Source organism: Fistularia commersonii, chromosome 3 (assembly GCF_037954325.1).
Source record: "Fistularia commersonii isolate RoL2024-O1a breed Wild chromosome 3, RoL_Fcom_v1.0, whole genome shotgun sequence".
NCBI classification, from domain to species: Eukaryota; Metazoa; Chordata; class Actinopteri; order Syngnathiformes; family Fistulariidae; genus Fistularia; species Fistularia commersonii.
The window spans coordinates 3,593,805-3,611,455 of record NC_141286.1 but is presented as its reverse complement, the minus strand read 5'-3'; the positions used below and the strand labels follow the sequence as shown (position 1 = coordinate 3,611,455).

Below are 17,651 nucleotides of genomic sequence, written 5' to 3'. Positions count from 1 at the left end.
ACTTCCCTTTCACCCCGAAGGGGGCGGGGCTTCGGTCCGATGACGTAATATGTTAAGGTAACCCGGAAGAGTTCGGTGTTTATTTTGTTTACATTTTTCTATAGCGAGGATTGCGAAGGGTAGAAAACAATTTTCAATTTCTCCTTCCCTCTGCATTCGGTGATTTAGTTTTGTTGGAAATAGTTGACTCAGTTATGAATCGATTAAAAGTTAGGTGAGTGACACCTTAACTGTAACCAAGACTACGTCAAACTTCTGTCAAAGCAACAGTACATTTTTATGGTGTTTTTTTTGTTGTTTGTTTTGTTTTGTTGTGTCTCTTTAGTCCCCCTTTCTCAACAAATGATTCCTCTCCCATCTGCTCTTCTTTACTCTAAATGGTCCTTGCCTAAGTTGTCTTTCCTGCACAAGTCATTTTGTGATCAGCAATATGCTTGGAAATTTGTTATAGTGAAATATATATTTTATAATGATTTTACACTACACTACACTATTGCGTGAAAGGTATATTTCCAATGTCACCTCTACAGTTCAGGCTTTTTTTTCTGTAACATTTTATATTTAGATAGTAAAAAGTTCTGGCTGAGGTGCATGTGAATATAAATGATAGGGTCAAATCAAAGTTAATTAAGATTTTTGGAGGTAAGGGTTCTTGCTTCTTACGTTTTAAAAATTCAACATCAGTCATGCATTTAAGCAATCTTTTCATGACAAAAATGTATGCAAAATGCTCTTGGATGTTTTCCCCGATGAGCAACTGCTGGAAATGCTTGTGAAGTGGCCGTAAAAGAGGAGGTCATATCACCTTTTTTTGGTCTTTCAGCATGAAAGACCAAAGCTTCAAGAATTACTCAGTGCATAAACTTCACATAAATGTAATGTAACAGATGTTCTCTTTTCCACCGATGACTTTTTTTTTACTTCAAATTCACCCTAATGGGTCCAAAATTATCAGTGTAGAGTATGCTAAATGTTCCCTTAAATTTTCTTAAAATTTACAACAAATTAGCCTTTTTAATCCCAAAAAATTGGGTTAAAGAAACAGTCAAGATATAACATTGGGAATTCTAAGACTGTGCTTGTAAAAATGAATAAAATAAATTCAACTTGAGTTGGTCTTTCAGTTCTCTCAGCTTTAAGGATCTGGGTTGTATCTTATGCAACAAAATCAGTGCAAATCATGTGCTTTTTCACAAGATCTGCTTTCCTTTTCCCAGGTGACTTTTTGCAGCCATATGACTTCTATTTTTTCCAATATCATGAGGGACTAAATAATCATAAATAAGTTGCCAAGACATTATCTACAAATCAGTAAAACATAGAAAAAAAACATCACTCATTCGGGGCAATTTTTCCCATTTTTTTCTAATTAATCTGCTGCATGTTTTTGGTCTGATGTAGGGAACCAGGGAGGAACCTGCACAGACATGGGAATAAGTTGCAGACTTTATGCTGAAAGGCCACCGTTAGCAGTGTAACCAGGAACCTCTTGCTTGTAGGCAGAGGTGCTAACCACAGCGCCACCGTGCTGCCCAGAAAAATAATATATTTTTAGATTAGAATAATTCCGATTTTAAATGAAGATAAGCCAACGAGTCTCCGAGATATTGGCCAAAATTGAAAAATACATTTCCACAGGACTGACCTCAAGAATTATTGAAGAGTTTGCGCCTGTGCTCTGGGAAATTACGATTTTTAGAAATAATAGCTAATTTAACCAGAAGGTAAAAATGAAAATTAGAGAGATGAGATGAAAAAAACAAATCAAAACATTTTACAGCTCTATTTGTTTGCCTGTTAGCTACACATTTAGCCTCTCCTTAAGCTTGAGACATAAGCCCATGTCTCTATTGGTATTTCGAACTGAAAAGTTGCTTGAAATTTATTTTTCAGTCCCTTATACTAAAAATTATAACTATTTTTAATATATAAATGATCAAAAATAAATCAAGAAATCCATTCCAACACTGCACTTTGACAGCAGTGTCTTGTCCTTCAGTTTACGATAGAATGTAAACATAAACCACAACCAAGCCAAATGAAAGTTTGCAGAAGGCTGTTGTTTAGCTTTTTTATTGACGTTGCCTGTTCCATCTGATACCTGCTTGTTTACCGCAGGAATGAGTGAAAGTGACATCACCACCCCGCCGCCAAGGCCTGTTAGTTTCCTCCACCTCCTCTCTTTAGTGGGGCATCAGTCAGCATCTGTCATTTTCTTTGATCAAGCGTCATCTTTTGTGTATTTTTTTTTATTTTGCAACAGAGCAATACAAAGGGGCAGCAGACATCTCCGTGATGCAGCAGCAACAGAGTCCTGGCATGAGCGGGGATGAATGGAAGTGGAGGAGGAGCCGGGGGAGATGACGCGGAGATGCAGGCCTCACTGCTGGATGCGACGCAGCGACTGCACCTGGAAGGACTGAGCGTGGGACCCCCACTCTCTGTAATGTTTGTATTCGCCGCCGTGACGGTCGCACTCCATGATGTACTGGTAACCACGGTAACCAGGGAACTGGTAACAAACCCAGCTGCGGGAAGGATGAGGGAGCGGTTATATATTGTTATCAGGGTGGTTTTTGTAGCTTAAAAGTATACATTCAAATAGCTTCAAAATGCATTAATAATGCAGGGTTTCTATCCGCTTTCAAAATAATCCAAGAGTTAGTTGATTTATACAAATTTAATCAAAACAGCCATTTAAGTCCTGCATTAGCATCAGGGATTGACCTTTGAGATTAGAGATTGAAATGTGACTTTGACTTTCTTGGTCAGAAAGGTAAATTCACAGATTGGGAAGAAATATACACTTTTTAAAATCAGGATGATTTTAAAAGACACAGTTGGATATTAAACAACCAAAATATAAAATCTGAAAAGATGCAAAACTTTGCCATGGCAAGGACAGGTTTGTTAATAAAACAACTGACCAAAAATCAAGCATCATCATTCGATGACTCCAAGATTGATGTCACATCAACAACATATTTTCAACCAAACATTTATCTGGAAAAAATGGTCTTAGCAAGAAATCTTGCTTTTGGTTGAATGTTGCTTATCATTTTAAATACTTAAGTCCAGGCGTGCTGTGCATCTAATGTGTCATGAGGCAACTGTATTGGGATGTGGCACCATATAGATAAAAATCTAAATCTGCCATTATTTTGACCAAACAACCAGCTCACTCTATGTCACCAGTTAAACAAATCCTTAGGTAGAAAATATGTCTTTCTTATATCATTCAATTAAGTTAAATATTGTCATTTGATAGTTTGCAAGCCTCTGCTGCTGTAACATATTGTCATATTGTCATTATTTATGACCGTTATCATAATCTTAAAATTATTTTTATAATTATAATAATTATTATTAACAATAATAATAACAATAAGGATAGTATAATGGTAATAATTACAATAAGGGAACTTCCTTTTTATCACTACATTTTGTTGGTAATCATACCAATATAATGATGATAACAATTAGAAATATAATGATGAAATAACTGTATGATAATAATAAATCTAAATGGCGAAATGAGATAAGATGAAGTGTTCTGCTTTCCCGAGGAGTATGATTTGTTTGAAAACGTGTTGTGATTTGAAGTTTTATCATGAAGTCCAGTATTTGCACTAAAAAGAAGATGCCAAAACTTACGCGCCACTCTGAACCTGCATGGAACCGATCTCGTTGTTGCCCCAGCCCATGGCCTGCAGAGAGGGGTAGTCATCATTGATCTCCCACTGGCGGCCCATGAAGTTCTCCTTCTCGAACAGCACCATCTTGGACTCCTTATGGTTCTGCGAGCGTGTGATGAATGAGACTTCCGTGAGAAAATTATATTGCTAATTGCAATGCCGCAATCCCTATTTCTTATTTTATTGCAAAAAAAAAAAAAATCATGAAAAATTAAAACAAACCACAAAGGATTTTTATCGCAAATGACCAAATTGCAACTAGAGATGCATTAAATCACCCAAATTTAAGTGTGAATGAATTACAGATTTACAGTCTGTTGTATGCATGCACAATCTCTACATGCATGTATGTTTATTATATAGATGTACCATTTATTTATAGATAGTTGCTTCTTTGTGTGTTATATGCTACCCCATGTGCCTTTTAATTTTCCCTTGAAGACAAATTGAGTGCTTCTAAATCTGAATCTGAAAGCTTTGACAGACCAAAGATGTAAACAATTTACCGGTAGAACCCTTTTTTTGATGATGTGTTTGTCTTGTTTTTCTTATACCCATTTTGTATCATTTGTTTGTTTTATAAAAAAACAAACAAACAAAAAAAAAACACCCTTTTCTGGTGTTTCACCTATCCTCTCTCTTTTTTTTTCGTAAACAAAGATTATAAGGAGTGGACTTTAGGCGGCTTGGTTGAGGTGGAGACTCACAGCGGAGCAGATGGGGCGGAAGGACATCATCCTCTCGATGTGGTAAGCATTGCTGCCGCTCCAGGACTCCCAGTGAGGATAGTCTCCTCTCTCGAGCACAAACTGCTGCCCACAGAAGCTGGAGTGCTCATATCCTGTCCAGCTGTCCCCCGGACACCGTGGCAGATGAGACATTACGCAGCGTGAATGGATAATTACATTTGAATTGGACAGAGATATTTTCCATGGCAACCGGCCACTCTGCCAATTCTGAGGAACAGTCGGACAGAGCGTGCTTGCTGGTATTCTGTCCTTTTACTCCCGTTGAGACAAATAATATCAGTTTAGATTTTATGGATTTCATTTATTTTTAAATTGTGAGACAACTTACTTTAATGATTTCTTCCTGTTTGATTTTAAAATCGACAGGTATTTATCAAATACGAATCTTTGGGTTCCTCATCCAAATATCATACACATCCTAGTCACTATGTCGATGTCTGGAACGCAAAACCTCCTATCTGAAAATAACACTTTTTTCAGGAAATTAAAAAAATGTTTCATTTGATTATAGTATGGTCTTTGTTAAAGATATTCAAGAATATTCTGTTGTTCACAGACTATATTTCTATGTCATACTTTAAAAATACATAGCATGTATTTTTACCACTGACAATGCAGATAAGTGTTTTTTTCCTATTTTTTTCTGCTTCATTGTGCACATAGGAGTTTTGTCATATAACATTTATGTTATAGGATTATCTTGCAGATAGACTGAAAATGTGGAGCCATCCCATTTCTCACCATTCAATGCAAAGCCCAAAATCAAAATATTTGCAGATAGGAAGTTTTGCATTCCAGCCATCGGCATGACTTAGGTCCCCTTTTTTGGGAAAATATTCAATTATAATTAGTGAATTAATAGACTTTTTACAAAGCATAAAGACATTGCTGGTATAAATGTACATGAACTATCAAGACTGATATACTCATTGTGGAGAAATGATAACAGATATAATATGAATAGATTTAAACAGAATTAAAAATAAAGGTAAATAAAGCGGCCAAAGTAATTGTGGAGCAAAAAGTACTACTACACTACTTTTACTCAAGGAGTATAAAATACACCTCCGATGTATTTGCAATTTACCAGGGTACTTGCATGTAACACCACTATGACATCCACTGTGCTACATTGCAGATAAATATTATACTTTCTTCTGTGCTCCATTTATCTGACAGATTTATCACATTTGAGGTGATATATTTTAACAAGACATTACAATATATCATATTTCTTTACCTTTACACTAGTTAGCTTTCCACTTCAGGCCATTTACTTGTTCTTATTTTTAAACCGAACAATTTAGTTAAGGAACTCAGGATTTTGTTCACTTCACGGGAAATGCAAAGTATCATATAAAAGGAAAAAAATCTTAAAAAATAAAGTAAACTGTTCCAGTAATTGCGCTCGAACACGCGACTTACGCCCCACACTCCACCTTCAGGGAGCGAATGTTGTCCACACCACATTCCATGATGTTCTGGCAGGATGAAGTAAACTCCAAGCGCTTCCCCTGGAAGTTCTCCTGATCATAAACTGTGATCTGTGGAGGATACAAATGCATACATGTAGTATGCACATGCCGCACATACACACTGATGTGTGCGCGCACACACACACATCGATGACATCATCAGCCCAGGTAAAGATTGAAAAGATTGATCGGTGTTCTTCAGAGAGGTGACACTCACCTTCCATGGTCCCAGGGTGGTGGGATTGTTCAGAGCCATGCTGGCGTTCTTCTCCGCGGATATTTATCTGCAGAGAAGGAAGGAAGAAAAGTTGCAAGCCCTTCATGTCTGACGAGAGATGTGGAGTTAGCATGTCACCAAAATTGACACGTGTAAAACGCAAACAAATCGGAGATTTTTAACATTGAAAAGTTAATATAATCATCAAAACATACTTAGCGTACAAAGTAGTGATAGCCCATGCAATAAAAAGATGTTTTAACCTTTTTCACCAGCTCGAGCCAAGAATACTTCGATGTTTAAATCATCCTGAATATTTAAAATCACCACAGTTGGAGACCCTTGAGTTGTAAGAAATTGGTAATTATAGCTGCCAGACAAAATCTGGTGATATAAGCATATGATTAGTATGTGAAACATGACTTTTGAATATGCACTTAGAACTGTATTTAGTCGCTGTCGGATTTTCAGCGTCAGGTTTACGTGCACGTTTAAGCCAAATGTGCTAAAAAAGAAAAAAATATTCTCCTTTAAACATTCAGCTGGATACGAGACTTTAATTGTCACACATGCACGCAGTTAACGTAAACACAATGCTACTCGGTACGCCTGTGGATGCGTACGTTTGACGTCACTCTATACATTTAGGTGTCTCAGCATAAACGGCGAAGACAAAAGACACAGAAATGTGAAGTAACAATGGCCTGAATGGATGGAGATGGAACGGCTTACCTGACAGGCCCCAAAAGAATTAGCTGTGCAGTGCTCACAGGGGGGCTCCACAAAAACCATGTCCTGACCCCACAGCGAGCAGGACTATTTATACATGGCGGTGCTGAAAAGCGTCCAGACCTGTGGGTCAAGCGGGGAGTCAGCACATTGCACCCCCAACCATTGTTTCACGTTGAGCTGCCGGGCTTTAACGGATGAAGGGCAACATGCCCAGAGTCCATGAGCACGGGGTCCAAATGGTCCGCAAGCAGCAGACCGGATCACGTTCTGGCACGGTCTGCTCCGGGAAACAAATCTTGGATATTGTTGCTGATACATGTAAATAAGTCAAAAGCAAAGAAGTGGAAACCCTGATTTTTCCTCGTGGAAGATATACTTTCGTAACGCCCCAGATTTGAATATGTTCTACGGGAATAAACGTCACGGAAAATTTACTCACGGTTCCATTCGCTCCGTTTCCATGCGAGCGCTACGTCCACCTCCACTGACCCCTCATCTATGGGGCCTTCCACCTTTTCTCCCCGTTCTATTTACACACATGCTCAGTTATGCACACACACACACAGTCATGGACGTTCACACGTGAAAGGACCATGCAAGCGTGGGTTCATTCAGCGCACACAAAGACACGCTGACATTTACATGGTGGCCTTGTAAGTGCTTCCACGTCGCCGCTTTGCGTAGGTAACTTTTTTGTATTTATAGTGGTCCGACAATTGTTCCCACCTATTAAACTACGTAAATGAAGATACATTTAAAATAGAGACATCAGTTTCAGTAATTCTATGCGTGCAAACCCTTTACTAGAGAAGGGCAACATGTCCTGTACTGTCAAACTGTTATAGGGTGGAGCTTTTTTTTTGCAGTTTTTCAGTCCAAAAATAAGTAATACAATAATAATACAAATAAAATCAGCAAAATCTATAAAGCAAAATAATCTGCATCAAGGTTGGAAGCAAAGAACGTTTTAATCAATTTTAAAGTCTTAAAAAAAATAGTCTTCAAAAATTAAATTAAAATTAAAATATATTTTAATATTTACAATTATCACCTGGCAAGTATATCTGTGCAGACTTGTATGTTCTTGTACTTGAATTGCTGAGAAAAAAAATGTTTGTAACATTTCTCCTTAAACTGTAGCTTATTGATATAGATGCTAAAAAAAAATGCTCTTACTTTGGACTGATAGAGCTCCGATGCTCTCTATTCCAAACGGGAAAATGGAATAAACTTGCAATGTATGTAACTAATGGTACCATGTTTGTAATGCATTAAACTTCAGTGACATGAGTGGAACCAAATCAAATGTGCACAGATAATCCTTACAATCACTGTGTGTAAAGAAGTAAACTGAATACACAGTGCATCCTCAGATTGGAGTAGTTTTTGGGAATGCGATATCTCGACGCTTATATCCAACGCCTGGGCACTGGGATAAAGTGGCAAATTTAGTTTTGAAATGTGAAAAGCCAAAACTGCTCTTGCCTTATAAATCATGCCATGCTATCAGTTAAAAAAAAAATGAAAAAGAAATATATATGTAGACTACCTCTGACAATCATTTACAGAATGTTTTGATAAGATTACATAGGAAATCAGGGGTTAAACATCATAATGTTTGGCAAAAATGTTTTTACGACTATCAAAGTCTCCAATTCTAAAAATGATTTCAAATTTCTGAGAATTTAATCTTGTTGTCTGTCTTATTCCCAATGCTTCCTCATTTTGGAAATGGCTCAGAATTGTCTTGTTGATATGTTCATCTTTACATGTTTGTTGCAACTTTTCCAACCCAAATTAGATAAAACCTCCCATCCCACATGTCCTCTAAGGCCACGTTAGTATAAAATGCTGAGACATGAAAATAGTGGTTGTGCACTGTATTTGTCATGACTTCTTGGATTAAAACTTTGCTTATTAGTCTTTCGCCGGTATTTGGGGTAGCGGAAAAACACCACCCTTTTAATTCAAGAGCAGAAAAATTCCAAAAATTCTAAATGTTTTTTATTTTATTTCTTACTTCAAGTTGAAATGTCAATGTCAATGTTTAAAATTCTCAAAACTGCTTAACATTCTAGATGAAGATGGATTATTTGAGTCACTAAAGCAGATATATAGCAGTAATTTTTGTCAATATGATTACACTTTTAACTATTCCGCCTAAACACCCATAAAGCTGGCAAATAAGCACTACTTTTAAAAAAAAAAAGAAGAAAACACGTTTCCCTCGTAACACTATCATAGCCTTGCATTTGTTCACATGTTAAGACTTTCCCCGAATCTGTAATGTACCATAACTACATCATCTCATCATGATGATGTAGAAACTAAAAGCTTTTTTTTTTAATTTCTTCTTCTTTACATAGAAATAAAATTTACCATGAACACACACCCACTGACAGCTTGCATGTCTGAATGTCCCGGTGATGGAGTCCAACACGTCTGTCAAAACAATGTGTGTGGATGCGGCTCCGGCTGTCAGCACATTACACACTCTGGGCTCAAAGGCTCGGAGCCTTTGAGCCCAGAGTGTGTGTGTGTGTGTGTGTGCGGGCGTGAAAGACAAAATATCCATTTCATAGAAGACAGGCAAACCAATGGGTACTTGAAGGAAAAAAATGCATTTAAAAAATGAACCTCCAGACAATGTGTGTATGCGTTTTATGTGTGCATGATTGCAAATGGTATGCACGTGCGCGTGCACAGGACGGCCGCGGCAAACATTCTGCTGATGGAAGTGACTGTCCTCAGTCCCTCCACAATGGCACCGGACAACAAAACATGCAGCAGAGTCAGCACGACTCATCCAGGGATAAGCATCGTGACCTGTGACCCTTCGCAAAAACTCTGCACAGCCAACAGCCAATGAGAAGTCTGCATCCTGCTCTCTATGGGATGGGATTGGATGTGAATGTATATATATATCCCCACTAAATATGCCTGCGCCCATCACTTTCTCCCAAGGTTGGTCCGTTTCTACCTGCATTTGTAGCTGTAAGTTTTCGCTCCGACAACCTTAATCTTTAAACACCTGCCGGCTTTTTTTTTTTTTTTTTTATCAGACGGGGAGATGGTTCTTTGTTTCCTGTCTGCTACGTTTGGATTGAAAGAATTGAACAAGCCTCTTGATCTTTAACACCGGAGTGATTATATTGGAACTTTGACAAAAAAAAGAGAGAAAAAAAAAGAATGTATCCGCTTGTAAATTAAATGTGCCAGGGTCTGGATTGGTGGCTCGACGAACTTTTTTTTTTTCCGCTGGAGGAAGAAAATTCACGAAAGACTTGGTTAGAATGAGTGAAAGTAATAAAGAAAGAAATCAAGAAAATGGAGGATTTAAGATGTAGGATTATTTAACATTTTTAAGAAATCTGTTTTTTTAGGTTTGCATCAGTGCCAGAAGCTTTTACCGGTTTTGTGTTTTCTTTATTAAATTCAAATTTGTTTTACGAATCTCATAATTCAACATCACCCGATGTAATTGAAAATGTGTCCCGAACAAGTCAAACAAGTATATTGTTTTTCCGGTTTAGCATTTATACTGCATGTCCATATGCAGTACTTTAAATATGCGTGCCTGGATTGTTTTACAGCTCCAAATATTTCAATATTTTTCTCATCGTGTTGACTTTTTTCCTTCTGCAGCCACAATAGGTTATAAACTGATGGATTTCACTGACGCGTACAGGCAACCAACGAAACCTACCACAGCATGCGCAGACACTCGCTACCGTCGCATCTTTATCGCGTGCGAAAGAAATGCCAATCGCATTCTGGAAAAGGCTAACGGTTTCTTCCTGTTTCTCTCTAGATCCGATCATGTCTCACTCAGGTGCTCAAGGCAGCATTGGCAGCCACTCTGCAGTCGGGCTGCGCAATTCCAAGGTACTCTCCATTTGTCCCGTGCAGAAACCTACACAAGAGCAGTTTTAGGATGACAGACTTTTGAATATGGTTGCAACGAATTGTGCCTGGTAACAATATGACAGTAAGCTAAGCTACTTCATGCTCACAAAGGTGACAAAAGTATTGGTTCAACTTCGAATTAAGTTCTAGAAACTGACATTGGGCTGAGGCGCCGAAGCCATCGCGATCTGCAAAGTAAGAATATTAAAAAGTATTTGGAAAAGATGCTTTATCCTTACTTTCCCCATCAGATATACCTCTATGAATTCGAGAACTTCCAAGGCCGGAGGATTGACCTGTTCACCGAGTGTCGCAATCTGTCCGAGAAAGGTCTCGAGAGAATCCGCTCGATCAGGGTAGAGAGTGGACCGTAAGTTGCAGAGCCTTCCAGGAAGGATTCGATTCGACCGCGCAACATAAAAAAAAATAAAAAAAGAGTAAAAAAAAAAATGAATTGATTATATGTTTTCTCTCTGGCCTGTATTGTTGAGCATCCATCTAGACTGATTTGACATCATGTGGGAAATATGTCTCCAGTGCAATGGAGCTGAATCAATCACATAAGAAAACCATGTTCGGTCTACTCCTTTTTGAAAATTTCCTCCAAAAATTCAGAAAATTTGCAGCATAAAAATCTAGATGGATGAGCGGCACTACGGGCGAGGGAAGAAATTTTTTTTTTTTTTTGGTATCGGTCGAATCGTCTATGAAATATATACACCGCTGTACTCTCTTTTCCCAAATGTGAGCGAATAAATCTGTCCCCCGTCCTGCAGCTGGGTGGGCTTCGAGCAGCAAAACATGACTGGCGAGATGTTCATCCTGGAGAAGGGCGAGTATCCCAGATGGGACACCTGGTCCAACAGCTACAGGTGTGACCGTCTCATGTCGGTCCGACCCGTCCGTATGGTAAGATCTATCGCCGATTATACGACTGAAAGCGCCTTGTTTCTGTCCCTAGATGGAAAGTATTTGAAATATCCATTCTTTTTGTAATTTAAAAAAATATAAATAAATGAGTGGAATGAGCTGGATTAGCATTGAATATCTTGAAGTGAGCGCACCAATGATACCGCTTTAAATGTTTTACATAATTCATCTACAGTGATGATTCTGTTCATAAAGTGGTACAAAAATTAAACCTGTGGTTTTTGAAAAATAACCTAAAAGTGCTCACTTTTATGATTATTATTTTAATGTGAAGTGGAAAGTGTGGTCAGCTCAGGGCACCAGATTGCGTTTATCGAGGCTGGATAGCAACAATCGAATCAATTATTAATTTATGTGTCAGCACTAAATTGAGGAAGGAGAGCGATCCTGATTAAATATTTGTTATTTTATTTTTACCCTCCTTCACCTTAAAGGCAGGAGAACACCGGGTGGATATATTTTAGTCTACAATGATCCCTTTGTTCAGATTTCCCTCCCGGGAACTTTTTCTAATTTTCCAGAACGATAAAACAACCAGCGAAACATCGAATCCCTTCTCGATTCTCGTCTGGCTCATTCTGTATTTTTATTACTTTGGTATTATTTTTGTTCACAATTTGGTTGGTGAGGAAGCTACAATGCCTATTCCTGTAAACTCATTTTTGTTCCTCCGACTGCCGAGCTGTCTTGGAGCCTTGTAGCTTCTGGACATGAGCGATGTTGTGATCTTATCTAACTCACGGTTGTGTTTTCAGGACCCACAGGACCACAAGATCTGCCTGTATGAATGTACCAACTTTGAGGGTCGTAAGATGGAAGTGTCTGATGAGGATATTCCCAGTCTGTGGTCTTATGGCTTCCAGGACCGCGTTGCAAGCATTCAGGTCACCGGTGGCACGTATGTTTCCTTTTTTTTCTTTCTCTGAGAGTTAACATGAATGTGTTAAAACGAGTGTATTAACCTGTTGCGTCCACATATGAGGACATCAAGTCCTATAGCAGCAAATCACAACAGTGTTGATAATTTCCGTGTAAAATGGAAATGATTTCGAGCAAGGGTGTCAAACTCATTTTGATCCTAGAAGTAACCTAGAAGTAACATTAAGTCCAAATTTTTCCTTTGTTTTAGTGTAAAGGAGATAAACGGGTAAATTATAATAATCTTTACATGTAATGAACTGTTCCTCTAAAAAATACATGACAAATAAATATTTCAAATTAATGTAAAAAAAAATTGATGGAATGACACCCTAAAAATATTTTTGTGATAAAAGAGTAAATCTTGTCACTGTGGGAAAATTTGCCTCTAGAATTTGTTAGAATGGATTGGTAGCATGAAGCAATCATTGTAGCATTGTAGCATGGTAGCATTGGTGGCAATCTTTTTAAGTTTCCCCGTTTTTTTTTTTTTTTTTTTTTGCTATCGTTTTTGTGTTTTTTTTTATAGAAATAAGAAAAGAAAAGATTGTTTTCACCTATGTCACTGGACTTTTTTTCATCGAAAAATAATTTTGTTTTCAAACTTTGAAGCAAAAAATACATTGCAAAGTTACTTTTTCATTTTTTTCCTTGCCTGTTTTTTTTTTTTTTTTTTTTTGAAACCCACTGTATAAAACCCCCAGATGCATGTGAGAAAACACACTAACACAAAGACTTGATTTCAGGCAGGGGCCCACAAAATATTGTTCTGAGGGCCGCAATTGGTCCGCGGGCTGCGAGTCTGAGACCCCTGATTTAGAGAAACCCAACATTCCCCCATGAGCAAGCACTTGGAGACAAAAGGGAGGAAAAGCGTCCATTTACCGGACAGATCCGAGCTTAATGAGGGCGTCTTTCTGTTGCAAAAAGAGTTACAAAACGTGAGACCAAATGAGAACGGCAGCGTGAAGTGTGATCACGACACAATTTGCCACCGTAGGCGAGATTTTATGGAGCTCCCTTCCCTCTACCGGCGATTTACATACAGTTAAAAAAGAAATCAGATTCTTCATTTTTAATATAACATGTCACCCAATTTACAAATTACAAAAAAAAAAAAAAAAATTAAATCACTGTGAGCTTTTTAATCTGAGGAGTTAATCGTAATGACTAGTTTTAATATCGTTAAATTGTGGGTGAATTTTTTTTCCTGAGTTTGTGGTGTCCCCTGGAGGCAACGCTGCCCTTAGCATTTGCTCATGTTGCCTAATCAGCGAGCCGCCTCTTTCCTGGAGGCGTAAAATAAACACCCTGCAGCAAATCCAGACACTAAAACAGACAAGACACTAAATCTCAATAACTTTATGGTCAAATCCAATTTTAATTTTTGTTCTATCTGTAGTTTGATTCATATACATGACACTTGTCTACTTTCATTTTTGGATTTCATGGAATTTTTTTTTTTGCTGTTTTGTGTTCTTTTATTGGTATGATGTTTTCATACAACCCAATGATTATTATTATTATAAGTAGTAGTTATATTAGTAATAACTGTTATTATTATTAATACTGCTAATACTGCCACTACTTACAACAACACTAATAATAATAACATTAATGATAATGATAATAATATTACCATCTTCAGCATCCCCCGCGACCCTGAGTGCAGGATAAGTGGAAGAAGATGGATGGATGGATGGATGGATGGATGGATGGATGGATGGATGGATGGATGGATGGATGGATGATAATAATAATAATAATAATGATAATAATAATAATAATATAGTCTCCAACATCCCCTGTGACCCTGACTGCAGGATAAGTGGAAGATGGATGGATGGATGGATGGATGGATGGATGGATGGATGGATGGATGGATGGATGGATGGATGGATGGATGGGTGGATGGATGGATAATAATAATAATAATAATGATAATAATAATAGCAATAATAGTAATAATAATAATAATAATAATAATAATAATAATGATAATGATAATGATAATAATAATAATAATGATATAATCTCAAGCATCCCCTGTGACCCTGAATGCAGGATAAGTGAAAGAAGATGGTTGGATAATATTGATAATAATAATAATAATAATAATAATATAGTCTCCGGCATCCCTTGTTACCCTGAGTGCAGGATAAGTGGAAGAAGATGGATGGATGGATGGACGGATGGATGGATGGATGGACGGATGGATGGATGGATGGATAATATTATTATTATTAATAATATTATTATTAATAATAATAATACTAATCATCATCATCATAATATGAAGAATTGTCCAAGCTGCGGGATCCAATTTTTGGCGCAAGCCTTAATGCCATCTAGCAGAGCAACAGCTAACGCCTTCTCTTCCACAGGTGGGTGGGTTACCAGTACCCCGGCTACCGTGGCTTCCAGTATGTACTTGAAATGGGCACTTTCAAGCACTGGAACGAGTGGGGAGCCCACCACCCCCAGATGCAGTCCATCCGCAGGGTGAGAGACATGCAGACGCACCGCAGGGGCTGCTTCGAGATGACCGCGTAGAGACAAGGTCAGCGGACTGTGGGCGAACTGGAGGGAAGCGCGAGGGTCAGGTCACGTGCCGCGGTGCTAACTATCCCTTGGGAATTCTTCGACGGCCACACCAGCTGATGGCTTCTGAATGTTGATATTGGTTTTGCCGGCAGGATTTGGGAGGTGGTCACGCACTCCCAGAGCAACTGTAGTATCGGTAAAAACAGTAGCAACGCTCTCTGTCTACAGACCTCATGATTTATCATATTTATTTAAAGGGGGATTAGAGGGGAGTTGGTAGATTCAAGTTAGTGGTTTGTGTTTTAGTTTGTTTTAATACCATGATCACCCTTTTATTTTATTTCTATCTCCTCGCATATGTATTACACCAAAAACGATGCCAATAAGCCTGCTCTCCCTCGACCGGGTTCCCGAGACACACACACTTCTCACTCAACCCTCAGCTCTGCACACACCCCTGCCGGTGACTATATCGAGCAGAGGGAGGCGCTGTCCTCCCATCGCATCGCTCCATGCTGACCAGGGTCGGTGTTATTAAACATGAAACATGGCCTCGCAGGGTGGTGTGTGTGCCTTTTCTTTTCTTTCCTTTCTTTTCCTCTGGTGGCCCTTCTCAGCTCATTGACGGGGCTGACCAGACAATATGCATTTACACTTTCTCAGGGATGCTGGCATCTGGAAAGACACTTTCCAATGGAAATAAATAAAATAAAACCATGTTACAAACTTGAAAAACTGTCGTTTCCTTATTAAGCAATGGTAGTTTTGCACATATGTGCTAATATATGCAATATGTCTGTAACGGACTTTTGATTTTGATCATTTTCTTCACAGTTATTACTGTGAGACCACATGGAAAATGTCACGGTGAAAAAAATATAAATACATACATATAAATATATACATATATATATATATATATTCTTAATGTAAATGTTCTTGCCAAAATAGCTTTATCCAAAATGGATAAAGGTTGAGTAGCAATATTATTGTAATATTTAAAATGCAAAAGCACATGTTAAAATGTAAATTGGTTTGCTAGTACTTAAAGCTGAATATAAAAATAATAAATGAATCTAAAATTAACATTCAAATGTAACATTAAGACTACATATTTAGTTGACATATTTTGGCATTTAGATTTGATTTAATGTGTTTAATGAAAATATTCAATATTCAAAACAAGGGTTTTACATTTGCTTAACTGTGGATGTTATACAAATATTACATGATATGACGTAATCATATAATCATTAATATTATATAATATTATTCTACATTACTTTATACTAAATGAACGGGTTCCAATCCAACCGTCACTAGAAATGTTTTTTTTATGATTTTCCACTCATCTTAAGTTAATTTACACTTTAGTTAATAAAAGCGGGAACATCCTCAGGTACTTAACTATGTAAATAAGAAGCTACATCGTTAATTATAGTAAAGTAATTTCAGAAATCTCTCTCAGTTTTCAAAACAATAACATGATTATTATGTTTCTACTGTGGCGTAAACAGGAATATTTCAAGTTCGGCTCCGAAAAATTAAAATTGCAAAATTAAGAATGATGCAAAATTAATTGATTGACTTCAACGACGAGAAAATGCTATTCAAAGCTAGCTTTGATATCAATACTACAGTACTTTAACTAATTTAAAACGTTTGAATCATAATAAAAATAATGAAAAAAAAACAATACTAATAATCAAAAAATGATCAAATATCGATTAATCAGTTATGAACTATCGTTCCCCAAATCTTGTCTTATATTAGTTCAGATCGGCTCCACCTTCACTGTGCATGGTCAAACTGGGGCTCCACCTCCTGCTTCAGGTCATCTGGGATTCACTCCAGGGCATGGACATGAAAAGAAAGAATAAATTAATGTGTTAATCAATGAATCAATATTGATAAAAATTGGTTAGCCTGTCCCAGCTGTCATTGGGTGAGTGAACCTGCTGCATGTTTTTGGAACATGTACCCCGCCTCAGCTGGGACAGGCTCCAGAATCCACCACAACCCTGAGAGCAGGATAAGCAGCAGAAGATGGATGGATGGATGGATGGATGGATGGATGGATGGACGGATGGATGGACGGATGGATGGACGGATGGATGGACGGATGGATGGACGGATGGATGGATGGATGGATGGATGGAGGGAGGGGATTTTTTTCCTGAGTTTGTGGTGCCCCCTGGAGGCCGCGCTGCCTTTAGCATTTGCCTATGTTGCCTAACAAGCCATCCGCTTCTTTGCCCTGTAGCAAAAACCAGACACTAAAACAGACAAGACACTAAATCTCAATGACTTTTATGGTCAAATATAATTTTAATTCGTGTTCAATCTGTAATTTGATATATATACATAACTCACCTGTTCAAACATGTCTACTCACCCTAACAGCCAGTGCACTTTCATTTTTTCATGTCGATTTTATCCATGGCTGTTCTGTGTTGTTTTTAGCAGTATGATGTTTTTATCCAAC

The 17,651-nt window shown here is 37.8% G+C and overlaps 2 protein-coding genes across 2 annotated transcripts; one reads left to right on the top strand and one right to left on the bottom strand.

Moving 5' to 3' along the window:
• Nucleotides 1-2,039: 2,039 nt before the first annotated feature.
• cryba1a (crystallin, beta A1a) lies at nucleotides 2,040-6,956 on the bottom strand. The gene is made up of 6 exons (XM_086141819.1): nucleotides 6,869-6,956; nucleotides 6,137-6,203; nucleotides 5,870-5,988; nucleotides 4,403-4,544; nucleotides 3,655-3,797; nucleotides 2,040-2,528 (listed from the first exon to the last, which is right to left on the bottom strand). Exons 2-6 carry the CDS (start codon nucleotides 6,173-6,175, stop codon nucleotides 2,381-2,383), a joined length of 591 nt encoding a protein of 196 aa, XP_085997945.1. The 5' UTR covers nucleotides 6,176-6,203; nucleotides 6,869-6,956; the 3' UTR covers nucleotides 2,040-2,380.
• A 2,870-nt stretch (nucleotides 6,957-9,826) lies between these two features.
• Nucleotides 9,827-15,892, top strand: crybb1l3 (crystallin, beta B1, like 3). Its single transcript, XM_086141806.1, has 6 exons — nucleotides 9,827-9,862; nucleotides 10,680-10,753; nucleotides 11,026-11,144; nucleotides 11,551-11,683; nucleotides 12,460-12,602; nucleotides 15,007-15,892. Exons 2-6 carry the CDS (start codon nucleotides 10,688-10,690, stop codon nucleotides 15,173-15,175), a joined length of 630 nt encoding a protein of 209 aa, XP_085997932.1. The 5' UTR covers nucleotides 9,827-9,862; nucleotides 10,680-10,687; the 3' UTR covers nucleotides 15,176-15,892.
• The last annotated feature ends 1,759 nt before the right edge of the window (nucleotides 15,893-17,651 follow it).